The sequence below is a fragment of the Phoca vitulina genome, unplaced genomic scaffold (genome assembly GCF_004348235.1).
Source record: "Phoca vitulina isolate PV1807 unplaced genomic scaffold, GSC_HSeal_1.0 scaffold28, whole genome shotgun sequence".
Lineage (NCBI taxonomy): Eukaryota > Metazoa > Chordata > Mammalia > Carnivora > Phocidae > Phoca > Phoca vitulina.
This window is the reverse complement of record NW_022589731.1, coordinates 12,102,977-12,116,411: the sequence shown is the minus strand read 5'-3', so window position 1 is coordinate 12,116,411 and position 13,435 is coordinate 12,102,977. Positions and strand designations below refer to the sequence as shown.

Here is a 13,435-nt window from a genome sequence, read left to right as displayed (position 1 = left end):
GGCTCAGTTGGTTAATCGACTGCCTTCGGCTCAGGTCATGATCTCAGGGTCCTGGGATCGAGCCCCGCATCAGGCTCTCTGCTCGGCAGGAAGCCTGCTTCTCCCTTTCCCACTCCCCCTGCTTGTGTTCCCTCTCTCGCTGTCTCTATGTCAAATAAATAAACTCTTCAAAAAAAAAAAAAAAAAGACTCCACAGACTTTAAAAGGATAATAAGGGAATATTATACACAATGTTATGCTCACAAATTTAAAAACTTAAATGAAATGGACCAATCTCTCTAAGACAATCTACCAAAACACACTCAAAAAGAAATCAAGGAAATGAATGTCCTTATATCTATTTTAAAAATTGAATTCATAGTTGCAAGTCTTTCCACAAAGAAAATGCCAGGCCCAGTTGGCATCACTGATGAATTTTACTGACATTGATGAACAAAGTAATACCAATTCTACATAAATTCTTCCAGAAAACAGAAGAGGGGCAGTGTTCATTTTATAGGGCTAGTGTTATAATGATAAGAAAACCAAAGCCATTACAAGAAAAGAAAATTACAAAGTAGTATCTTTTGAGAACACAGAAGCAAAAATCCTCAACAAAATAATAGCAAAAAAAATACACCAATATATAAAAAGTATAATATATTATGACCAAGTGGGGTTTATCCCATGAAAGGCTGATTAAACATTTGAAAATCAATTTAATTCACCAATATCAACAAACTAAAAAAAGAAAAACCAAATGGTCCTCTCAACAGATACAGAAAAAAAGATACAAAATTTAACATCCATACATGATAAACTCTCAAAATAAGGAACTGGAAGGAATGTCCTTAACCTAATAAAGGGCATTTACCAAAAAAGCCTGCAGCTAGCAAAATACTTAATGCTTAAAAACTGAATGTTTCCACCTAAGATTGGAAACAAGGCAATGATATCCACTCTTATTTTCTTATTTAACATCAAGCTAAAGGTCCTAGCCAGTACTATACAACAAGAAGAAAAATAAAGGGCATATAACTGCAAAGGAAGAAGTATAACTGTCTCCATGCACAGATAACGTAATTGTCTATGTAGAAAATCCCAAGGAATCTATAAGAAAAGCTACTGAAACTAAGTGAGTTTAGCGACACTGCAGGCAGGATACAAAGTCAATATACAAAAATCAATTGTATTTCCACAAAATAAAGATGAAAAAATAGAAATTGAAAATAAAAGAAATAATATCAATTACAATAGCATCAAAGAACATAAACTATTTAGTTTTGTATAAATCTAACAAAATATATGTAGGATCCATATATATATATCTACAAAACTCTTATGCATGAAAACCTAAATAAATGAAGAAAAAAACATGCTGATAGACTGGACGAGTCCGTATTGTTTAGATGTCAGTTCTTCCCAAAACAATCTCTAGTCAACAAAATCCCACCCAAAATCCCAGGAGGAATTTTTTTTTTTTGAACTGACAAATTGATTATAAAATGTGGAAAAGCAAATGGATTAGAGTAACTAAATGAATTTTCAAAAAATAAAAATAGAGTTATAGGAATCTCACCATCTAATTTCAAGACTTACTACAAAGCTACAATAGTCAAAAAAGAGACTTTCAAAAGGACACATGGATCAAAGGAATAGAACAGAATCAAGAAACAAATATAGAGGTAGACATATCCAATTGATTTTCAACAAAGGTACAAAGACATGAATGAAAAAAGGATCTTCTATAGTCATCTCATAATGAAAAAAGGGGCCAATTTATCAAGAGGATATAAAATTTCACACACTTAATAACAGAGCTTCAAAATACATGAAGCAAAACAGCTAAGACTGCAGGGAGAAATAGATAAATGCAAAATTATAATTGAAGATTTTAATACTTCTCTCTCAGTAACTGATAGTAGACAGAAAATCAGAAAGGTTTTAGAAAACGAACAAATCAGAAAGTGTTTTAGAAAATGAACAAAACTATGAATCGACTTGACCTAACTGAAATTTATAGACCATTCCACCCATCACACACATTCTTTTCACATGCACAAGCAATGTTTACCAAGATGGACAATATTCTGGCCAATAAATTTTAACAAATTCTATATATAGTATATAGATTGAACTTGTAGTTAAACATGCTAAATCAAATGAATTTATATTAAATAAATTGAACTTGGAGCTAAAGAAAATTCCAGGCCTCAAGGGCTTCACTGGTGAATTCTACCAAACACATAATGAAGAAATAATGCCAATTCTACACAAACTCTTCCAGCAAACTAAACAGGAAGGTCCCAACTCATTCTATGAGGCTGGCATTACCCTGATTCTAAAACTGCACAAAGATATTATATGAAAAGTACAGGCCAATATCCTTCATGAACATATATACAAAAATTCTAAGCAAAATTTTAATAAATCAAATCCAAATAATATATAAAGAAAGAAAATATATCATTTCAGATGGTCTTCATCTCAGGAATGTAATATGTTGGTTTAACATTTAAAAACTATGCTACACGCTGTGAATTGTGCAAGACTGTTGAATCTCAGATCTGTACCTCTGAAACAAATAATGCAATATATGTTAAGAAAGAAAAAAAGAAGAAGAATGTAGCAGGAGGGGAAGAATGAAGGGGGGGAAATCGGAGGGGGAGAAGAACCATGAGAGACAATGGACTCTGAAAAACAAACTGAGGGTTCTAGAGGGGAGGGGGGTGGGAGGATGGGTTAGCCTGGTGATGGGTATTGAGGAGGGCACGTTCTGCATGGAGCACTGGGTGTTATGCACAAACAATGAATCATGGAACACTATATCTAAAACTAATGATGTAATGTATGGGGATTAACATAACAATAAAAAAATTTAAAAAAATAAAAAAATAAAAATAAAAAAATAAAAAAAATAAAAATAAATAAAAACTATGCTACAGAATTCATATCAATGAACAATCAGAAAAATGATATGATGATCTCAACACATGCAAAAACACAATCCAATATCCATCTCCAATAAAAACTCTTACCAAACTAGGAACAGAAAGGAAGCATCCTCACTGTAATAAAAGGGATTTACAAAAAACTTACAGATAACATCATTTTGGCTTAAAGATATATAAATATTATCCCCTAAGTCATGAATAGCATATAATTGACCACTGTCATCACATGTATAGATCACCGCAATGGAGGTTCCAGCCAGTGAAATAAGGCAAGAAAAAGAAAAGGCATCCAGATTGCAAAGAAAGGACTAAAGGTATTTTTATTTGCAAACAACATAATCATCTATTCAAAAAAAATCATAAGAAATTTACAGAAATCTACAACTAATGAGTTTAGCAAGACTGAAAGATACAAGACTAATAAAGAACAGTTGTATTTCCATATAATAGCAACAATCAGAAATTAAAATTAAAAAATATATAATTTACAACAGCATCAGAAAATGTGAAATATTTAGGGAAAAATCTGACAAGCATTATAACATCTGTTCACAAAAAATTTTAAAATACTGCTGAGAGATTAAAAAAGACCTAAATAAAAGGAGATATATCATGTTCATGAGTCAGAAAACTCAGTGTTAATAAGGCATCAACTGTCCCCCAAATTCATCCATAGCTTCAACACAATCCCAAGTAAAATGCCAGCAGGCTTTTTTGTAGAAATTGGCAAGCTGATTCTGAAATTCATACGGAAATGCAAAGAACCTCAAATAGCCAGAAAAATTTTAAAAAGAACAAAATTAAAGGAATTACTACTTGCTGACTTCAAGACTTATAAAGCTATAATAAAGACATTATTGTCTTGATGTACAAATAGACAAAGAGATCAATGGAACAGAACAGAGTTCGGAAATACACTCACAAATACATGAACAACTGGTTTTGGCAAAGATACAAAGTGACTTCTCAGAGAAAGAACAGTCTTTTTATTTGTTTTATTTTTTTTAAGATTTTATTTATTTTAGGGCACCTGGGTGGCTCAGTCGTTAAGCGTCTGCCTTCGGCTCAGGTCATGATCCCAGGGTCCTGGGATCGAGTCCCACATCAGGCTCCCTGTTCGGCAGGAAGCCTGCTTCTCCCTCTCCCACTCCCCCTGCTTGTGCTCCTGCTCTCACTATCTCTCTCTCTGTCAAATAATAAAATCTTTAAAAAAAAAAAAAGATTTTATTTATTTTAGAGAGTGCGCAAGCAGGGAGAAGAGCAGAGGGAGAGGGAGAGAGAGAATCCCAAGCAGATTCCATGCTGAGTGCAGAGCCCAGTGTGGGGCTCAATCCCAGGACCCTGAGATCATGACCTGAGCCAAAATCAAGAGTCAGACGCTTAACCAACTGAGCCACCCAGGCGCCCCAAGGATAGTCTTTTTAAAATGGCCCTGAACAGTTGAATTTCTATATGCAAAAGAAAAAGAATTGAGATCCATACCTCTCACATATGCAGAAATTAACTCAAAATGGACTATAAACCTAAATGTAAAATCTAAAACTACAAAACTTCTAGAAAAAAAATTGAAGAGAAATTATGACTTAGGCCAAGGTTTCTTAGATCTAACACCAAAAGTAAAATTCATAAAAAAAAAAAAAAATGATAAACTGGATTTCATCAAATTTAAAACATGTGTTCTTTGAAAACACTGTTCAGAGAATGAAAAGACAAGCCCCAGCCTGGGAAAAAAGATTTGCAAATGATATATCTGAAAAGGAACTGGTATCCACACATGTAAAGAACTCATAAAAACCAATAACAAGAAAGAAAAAAAAAAGTTTTTAATGTGCAAAAGTTCTGAACAGATACCTCACCAAGAAGAAAAACAGATGGCAAATAAGCACATGACAAGATGCTCAACATCATTAATCATTAGAGAAATGCAAATTAAAACCATGAGATACTACTACACACCACTTAGAACTGCCAAAATTAAAGACTGAACATACCAAGTGTTGCTGAGAATGTGAATTAACTAGAACATTCATACACAGCTGGTGGAAATGTAAAGAATACAACCACTGTGGAAAACAGTTTGTCAGTTTGTTGAAAAGGTAAACATATATCCGCTATGTGATCCAGCCATTCCATTCTTCCATATTTACCCAAGATAAATAAAAGCATATGTCCATATACAGACCTCCGCATAAAAGTTCATACCAACTTCACAAAGAATACCAAAAATTGGAAACAACCCAAATATCAATCACTGGGTGAAAAACAAATTGTGGTATATCCATACACAGGAATACTGTGCAGCAATTAAAAGGAATAAACTCATGATACATCATTAATGAATCTCAAAATGAATAAACTGTGTGAATAAAGCCAGACAAAAAAGAGTACATAGAATATGATTCCACTTACATAAAATTCTAGAAAATCCAACAAATCTATAGTGACAGAAAGCAGCTCGTATTTGCCTAGGGACAGGAAGAGGAGCAGGAAGGAAAGGGAGGAATTACAAAGGGACACATGGAACCTTTTGGGTGTGATGGATATTTTTATGATCTTGATTGTGGTGATAGTTTCAGAGGTGTATATGTATGATAAAATGTTTTAAATTTAGTTTATTGCATGTCAACAATACCTCAATAAAGGTCTTAAAAATAATGAAAAAAAATGACTGAGTAATTCCTTTTGAAAGTACTAAAAAGGAAAAAAGTGCTGTAAGAGTACATAATAAGGGGTAACATAGTCGACAAGTCAAAAAAGCCTCCTTTAGGTACTAGTATAAGCAAAGATTTGAAAGATGTTTAGTAATCAGTCAGGCAAAAGACCAGATAGGAAAGAGGGTTTAGGGAAGTACAGCATGTATGAAATGCCCGAAAATCAAAAGAAATGTGACACTTTCAAGAACCTAAAAGACCAGTACAGAAAAAAAGGAGGAGCAGAGTCAAATCTGCTAAAGGATAGGTGGTCTTGAAAACCATGCTACTGGGACGCTTGGGTGGCTCAGTTAAGTGTCTGATTTCAACTCACGTCATGATCTCAGGATCTCAAGCCCCAGGACGGGCTCCATGCTCAGCGGGGAGTCCGCTTGTCCCTCTCCCTCTCCCTCTGCCCCTCCCCCTGCTCATGCTCATTCTCTCTCTCTCAAATAAATAACATCTTTGAAAACCATGCTACTAAAAGTAACTTACTTTATCAATTTAAGATCTTAGAAATACTCTAATTTGGGGATGCCTGGGCGGCTCAGCTGGTTAAGCGCCTGCCTTCCGCCCAGGTCATGATCCCAGGGTCCTGGGATCGAGCCCCTCATCGGACTCCCTGCTCAGCGGGGAGCCTGCTTCTCCCTCTGCCTGCCACTCCCCCTGCTCATGCTCTCTCTCTCTCTGACAAATAAATAAAATCTTTAAAAAAAAAAAAGAAATACTCTAATTTTAAATTTCTACTGTGTAATTATGTTTTAATAATATAAAAAGAACCCATGGATATAAATTACATATTATAATCCTATTTTAAAATAAAGAAGATTGCGGCACCTGGATGGCTCAGTGGGTTAAGCAGCAGACTTGATTTCGGCTCAGGTCAAGATCTCAGGATCATGAGATCAAGCCCCAAGATGGGCTCCTCACTGGGCATGGAGCCTGCTTAAGATTCTCTATTTTGGGGTGCCTGGGTGGCTCAGTTGACTAAGCATCTGCCTTCTGCTTGGGTCATGATCCTGGGGTCCTAGGATGGAGCCCAGCATCAGGCTCCCTGCTCAGCAAGGAGTCTGCTTGAACCTCTCCCTCTGCCCCTCCCCACCCACCCCCATACCCACTCATTCATGCTCGCTCTCTCTCAAATAAATAAACCTTCCAAAAAAAAATTATCTCTCCCCCCTCCCTCTGCCCCCCATGTACTTTCTCTCTCTCTAAAAAAAAAAAAAATTAATTAAAATAAAATAAAGAAGACTGTTACCAGAAGGGGGTGGGTTAAATAGGTGATGGGGATTAAGCAGTGCACTTATTGCAATGAGCACAAGGTGTTGTATGGAAGTGCTGAATCACTATATTGTATACCTGAAACTAATATTACACTGTATGTTAATGAACTGGAATTTAAATAAAAACTTAAAAAAAACTTATGGGTAAAATCATTGAAAAATTAAATGAAAGAAAGACAGACTTTAGGTCAGGAACATTCAATGCAACTTTATAGTTACTGACAGTTTTTCTACTGTTAATAGAAAGGATTCCTAATGTGTGCTTTTTTACTAGTAGCTAAGGAAACATATTTACATATTTAACCCTGCCCCTTTCTGTTTATAATAGCAATAAAATTCCTGATTATTATATCCTCATTTTGCTGTCACCAGAAATAGAATACTTCTTTTACAAATGTGAGAATTTTGGTATCCACATTTGACTAACCTAAGAAGTTAAAAAAAAATCTATATACATTAAACATATAATAAGATGTAAAAATGATTTTAGAAAAATATTCAATAAACATTTTAATAAACTTACATTTAGAAATTATTCACAATATGAGATATTTTCCAATCTCAGAGCATTAATTTAGTTTATTTTGCTTACAAATGAGAAGTCATAGGTTCTTAAGTCACATTAGCAAGAAAATGTCCAAGTCTGAACACAAAATATAAATTCATATAAATATAAATCTCAACTACTCTACAGAAATAATCTAAAGAACTAGTTTCTAAAAGAAAATGTCATTCATTTAAATAAAGTTTGTAGTAAAATGTTTTCTAGCCTAATGTTATACTAGCCTAATGCAAGTAAATAGAATTCAAATTAGCATATATTATATCCTTAATTATTATATTTCATATTGGCACTGTCCTTTCTGATTCTCAATCCCAAATCTTTCAGCCTAGTTTTAGCCAAAGATAAGTATTCATTTTTACCTATGTGAGAAATGGCTTATAATTCTAAGTGTTTTATTCTTTTCAAATAGAAACTGAAGGCTGGAATCAGTGCTAAGAGAACTAAAGCACCACTTTGGTACCATATTTGCTTCTGCATTCCCCCCCTGCCCACCATCAATCTTCCATTCTAAAGAACCATTTGAAGAATTCTCTTATTCCCTAGTGAAATCCCCACGGTAGAAAAAAAACTAAGTTACCATGGAACCAGCCAATTAATTTTGACACCTGCTTACCAAGATTGATCATTTTTGATATCTGTTTGCTAGGTTGCTATTCTTTAGCTTAGTAAAAGATTTTCAAGATAATTAATGAAGTGAGAATTTCCAGTTAGTCTTTCCCACCATGTTATTACTTCAACTGCTGAATAAAACAAGCCACCATCTTCAAATAAACCTTTTTTAGCTTAGCATATACTTTACCAGGAAGAATTCTTTTCTTCTAAATTGATTCTTCCCTTTAACATTAAATACCACGTTTTACCCATTAGAGTATACCTAAAACACAGAGTAGTACCAGTTATATTTACTCCAATTAATAGCTTGTATTCCATAGTGAAATGAAAAAGTACTTACCAATAGAGTACAATGAATCATAGGAAATAACAGTTTCCAAGTAAATGATTCATATTCAATGATTAATTCAGGGTTAACTGTTATTTAACTATATTTAAGAAGCTATTCCTCGGGGCGCCTGGGTGGCTCAGTCGTTAAGTGTCTGCGTTTGGCTCTGGTCATGATCCCAGGGTCCTAGGATCAAGCCCCGCATCGGGCACCCTGCTCAGTGGGAAGCCTGCTTCTCCTTCGCCCTCTGCCCCTGCTTGTGTTCCCTCTCGCTGTCCCTCTCTCTCTGTCAAATAAATAAATAAAATCTTTAAAAAAAAAAAAAGCTATTCCTCTTTTACTCACTAATGTATTATGTTTATGAACACCATCTCCCTATGTTATTTAAGTTAGTTTAACTTGATCTGTGATCTTTCCTACTAACTGAGACAACATCTGCTAGTGAGGTTACAGGCTGCTGATCTAGCTGATTAACAAGTTCCACTACTATAAAATGTAGACAGGAGCTTCTCAGGACCATAGCAATCTCTGTCCTCTTTAGATAAATGGAGCAAATCCACCCACAAAAAGGCCAAAATCCCTAAATCACATATATATTGGGTTATCTTCCTATTTATAGAAAGATGTAAAAAAAAAAAATGATGCAGCTTTATTCATTGTTGGCTGCCAGTTTATATGGTCAAAATTCTTGCTTGATAAAAAAGCTGGCTGCAACGGGCATAGCCAAAGTTGCAAAACACTTAAGTAAAAACGGCTACTAACAAGCACAATTCAGTAAGGTATCTTTCCTTATCTTGAAACACTTTTTAAGACTTTTAATTAGCACCTCTTTTAAAAAAAAAAAAGTATCCAAAGAAACTACAGATTATACTAATTTGTGACAGTAGGAAGCGAGAAAACGTTTCAATCTATTGCTACAAATGAATTTCATGAAGCTTCATTGTAAGATTTCACTTCCAAAAACCTGCTGTAAATTAATTTAAATAGTAGGATCTACCTAAAACAAAAAAGTACCCTTTAAAAAAACCAGTTTCACAATGAGTTTTAAGGGATATGGTTTAAACTAGCAACAGTTAAAAAAAAAATAAAAGGAAAATATGCTGTATTTAAAACTCCCCGGACATTTTCCTATAATCCATTAATAAGGTGAACCATACTTCCTACCTTTGCCTTAGACCCTGAGACATTTCACTTAGATTTTGCTATCATCCTGACAATAACTATCAGTAATCTACGTAGTGTAATTTCAGAGCCACAAAACAGCCAGCAAATTTCACAGTAACTATCTAGAAATCTAAGAAGTTGACTTACTTAATGACTGTTATCTGCAAGTTGTCAGATGGCTACCTCAACTATCTTACTTGCTGCTCCCCCCAACTCACCCATTTCTTCTCATATCAGGCAGGAATGTAATAAACATCAGCCAATAGGGGGAGAGGATCTAAAATTTACTGTTGTAAAGAAAACTCCTCAGGGCCTTGAGCTTCAGAGAAAAACCAAAGTGATGCTCTCACACAACAAATGATAGTGAAATAAACAGTTCGAAAAATCCATTATCTTCACCGCATTAAAAAGTCTAGATTTTCATCATTTTACGTTACCCAAAGTTACTCTTGTATTCTCAATTAAAATTGTCCTAGGAAATTCAATATAGTATATTGGCTAAAAGTAAACATTCTACAGTTAAGCTAGCTGATTTGGAATAACACTCAGCCCTTAGTACTGTGTAATCTTGGGCAAATGACTTAAATTCACTGCCTCGAGTTCTCTCTGTAAATCCAGCGTAATAAGCCTAGTAACTCACAGAGTTGGGAGGAACAAATGAGATAATCCACGTCGGGCGCTGAACAGGGTTTGGCACAGAGTAAACCCATCATAAACTTTTAGGATCACTATTATAATACTAAATAAACTAAAATGTTCGCAGCGGTTACCTCTAGAGAGAGGAGTAGGATGGGAGTAGAAGGAGGTACTGCTAGACCGTAACTTTTAACCTTTACACTTCTATGTTGTTTGAATGTTTTGCAATGTTCCAGTATTTCATGAGTTACTTGCATAATTTTTGATTAAAAAACAATGACCTAACAAAAATGGTGTTTGGCACCGTAACTGAGTATGGAAATGTTCAAGAGCGGGGGACCAGAAGCCGCTGCGGACACCTGGACCATCGCGACGGCTTCGCGTGCCCGGCGGTCCCGGCTCCGCGCGGGGCCGAGTGCTCCCCGCGCCGGGGCTGCAGGGCGCGGGGGGCGGCGCGCTGCGGGCGGCTCCCAGCCCCGGGGACCCGAGGCCGCGTTGAGGGCGGGTGAGGGCGGGTGGGGGCGGAGGATGGGAGGGGGCGCGACGGGTGCGGGGCAGGGCTGAGGTGCGCGGTCCGGCGAAGACACTTACTTGAACCTGCCCTGGCAGTGCTGGCACTGGTCCCCCACCCAGCCCGGGTCGCAGAGGCAGGTGGAGTTGACACAGCGGCCAGAGAAGCAGGAGCCGGTCCTCTCGCACGGCTTGGACTGGGACACCTGCGCGTAGAGGGCCAGGTAGAGGAAGCCATAGCACAGCAGCCAGCTGTTCCCGTACAGCAGCCAGGAGGAGGCGCCACCGCCGCCGCCGCCGCCCGCCGGCCGAGCCCTCCACAGCCCGGGGGCCGCCGGCTGCGGGGGGCCAATGCGGGCCCGGCCCCCCGGCTCCATCTTCTCCGGCGCCCCTGCCCAGCCGGGCTGCGCTCGCGAGCGCGGACAGCGATGCTCCGGGGGGGCGGTATTCGGCCGGAGAAAACCTCGCCGCCGCCGCCGCCGCCGCCGCTTCTCCTCCCCCTCCTCACTGGCGCCTGCCCCAGTCCCGCTCCCCGGTCAGGAAGGACAGATCCCGGTCGCCGTCGCCTCCGTTCGGCTCCCTCCAGTCGCACTCGGGCATCGCCTCTCGGTCTCTCGACCTTGTCCTCAGCGAGCCGAGCCCACCGCCGCGGCGCCCCGGGCCGGGCCGGAGGCGGAGAGCGGGCGGCGCGGGCGGCGCGGGCGGCGCGGGCGGCGCGGAGCGCTCCAGAGGGGACTTGCGGGAGGGGGAGGGGACCCCGCGCGCGGCCCCGCCTCGCCCGCGGCTCGCGCCAACTGCCTCGGCTCCAGCCCCGCGCGCCAGGGAGGGCGGGGGCCCGCGGGAGCCCCGAGGTGGGCGCGCCCAACGCGGGAGGGGAATTCGGGAAGCGGGGTTCAGCCCCGCACGGCCCGGCAGGCGGCCAGCGGCCCCCCAGCAGCCATCTTCTCTCCCGTGCCGTCAGCCGGGCAACCAGGGCTGCAGCTGGAGCCCGCGGTGTGTTGGGCCGCCTGCCCCCACTCGCGCGTTGCCCACGCTCCCCCCCCCACAGGCCCAGCGCCGTGGTCTCGCCCCGCCCTGACAGGGACCGGGGACTCCCCCGCGCGCGCCCTCCCGGCCCGGCCCGCGAGCTGAGGGGAGACTGGCCCCCCAGGTGTGGCCCGCGTACCCGCGGTGCCCTTCCCCTCGGCGCGCGGGGGGGACGCGGCCCCACTCGCACCACGCGCCCCCTGAGCCCCACCAACGAGAGCTGACCCGGCCGGCTTCGCAGCTTCAGCAAAAAAGAAGCCTTTCCCGTCGGCCGTCTACAGCTGCAAAAGTGCAGCGCTTTTCCCCCCCGCGTTTCCCCTCCTCCGCCCCATCCTCCTGCCTATTTCTTCTTTTTTTCTTAGAAAAACTCCAACAACACACAAAGAGCTGAGCATGTGCAGCAGGCAAAAGTCTTAAAGGCACCGCAGTCCGACACGTTGTGGGGTCCGCAAGAACTGGGAGGGGCGGGGGTTAGGGGCCGCGAGGGTCGCGGAGCCGCGGCAGAGGAGGGACTTCTCCAAGGGGGAGCCATTTCCGCGGAAATGATGACTCCGCCGCCCCCAACAAAGAGCTACGAGGTTCTGAGCCTGGGGCGCGCCACCCCTTCCCGGGCTGCCTCGGAACCCCAGGTATCTCTCCCTTTTCTGCTTGTCAGTGTTTCCTCCTCCATCTGGGACAATATTCTGCCTTGAAAAATATTGCAACATCTGGGCTTTTTTTCAGAAGAGCAGAAATGATGCCCAGAAAAGAGCCGTTTTCCTTTCTCAGCTGCAATCTTTCCTCCTTTAGATGACTTTCCAAGATTTGATGGCATGTGCTGAAATTTTTGCTTTGTACTTTTGTGCCTTCTCTAAAAAGCCTATTTCAACCCTTGAGAAAGGAAACCGAACACAAATTGCAGCCACGTATACTCGAGTTACAAGCAATGTAATGGGATCCCCACCAAAGAATTTGAAATCTACCGAAGGCATTTCTGACAGCAAAAGGAGAAAAAGTTTTAGTTGTAATCACACAGTCATATTATTAAGATTCAACTCATGTTTATTTTGGGCATAATGTACCCACGTGATCTCTTTTAATCTCTTTTATCCCCACTTTGCCCATGAAATCCTCCATTAACCCCATTTTGCAGATAAGGATAGAGAGACTCAAATGTTGAAAGATTTGTCAATGGCAAGTTGGGGGTAAGTAATGAACGGAGCTTTAAACACAAGTCCTGTGACTTCCGTCAGTCCTGTGTCTTTTTCCACTAGTTACCAGGCTATTTCTATTAGCAGTTGCTTGTTCTACTTTGTTGAATAAAATGTAAGTGTTGGCTTGGTTTGCAAATACCTCAGCAGTGACTTAAGGAGGGAAAACAAAGGTCCAGAAAGAGGTGGCTCCTTTGAAAGGAAAAGGGGAAAAAAAGAAAAACATGATTTTCATTAATATAACAAACAAATCACAATTCCCCCATAATATCAGTACTAGAAATGTCATCCTCAAACCTGAAAATGAGGACAGCCCCTTCTTCCTTTCACATCTTTTCTGTATCAGGATGTTCCTTAGAGACTACTTGGGTTGAAGGAAGAAGAGGAGGAGAACATTCTGGGGGGAAAAAAAAAAAACAAAAGGATGATATTGTTCTGGATCACACCTTTTAATTTCCATGACTATAAAATCCAGAACACTTTCTAGTAGTGGCCATA

General features: G+C 40.4%; 1 protein-coding gene across 2 annotated transcripts in view; it reads right to left on the bottom strand.

Annotated features, from left to right (window-relative positions):
- Positions 1-13,435, bottom strand: part of ATRNL1 (attractin like 1) — an 839,540-nt gene that overhangs the window by 785,128 nt on the left and 40,977 nt on the right. The window contains exon 1 of one of the 2 annotated variants that reach the window (XM_032423427.1): positions 10,803-11,416. The exons of the other annotated variant lie outside the window; for it this stretch is intronic. Within the exon in view, the coding sequence (XP_032279318.1) occupies positions 10,803-11,098 (296 nt within the window). The 5' untranslated portion in view covers positions 11,099-11,416. Of the gene's footprint in view, positions 1-10,802; positions 11,417-13,435 lie in introns of those variants that run through there. 2 annotated transcript variants of the gene reach the window in all.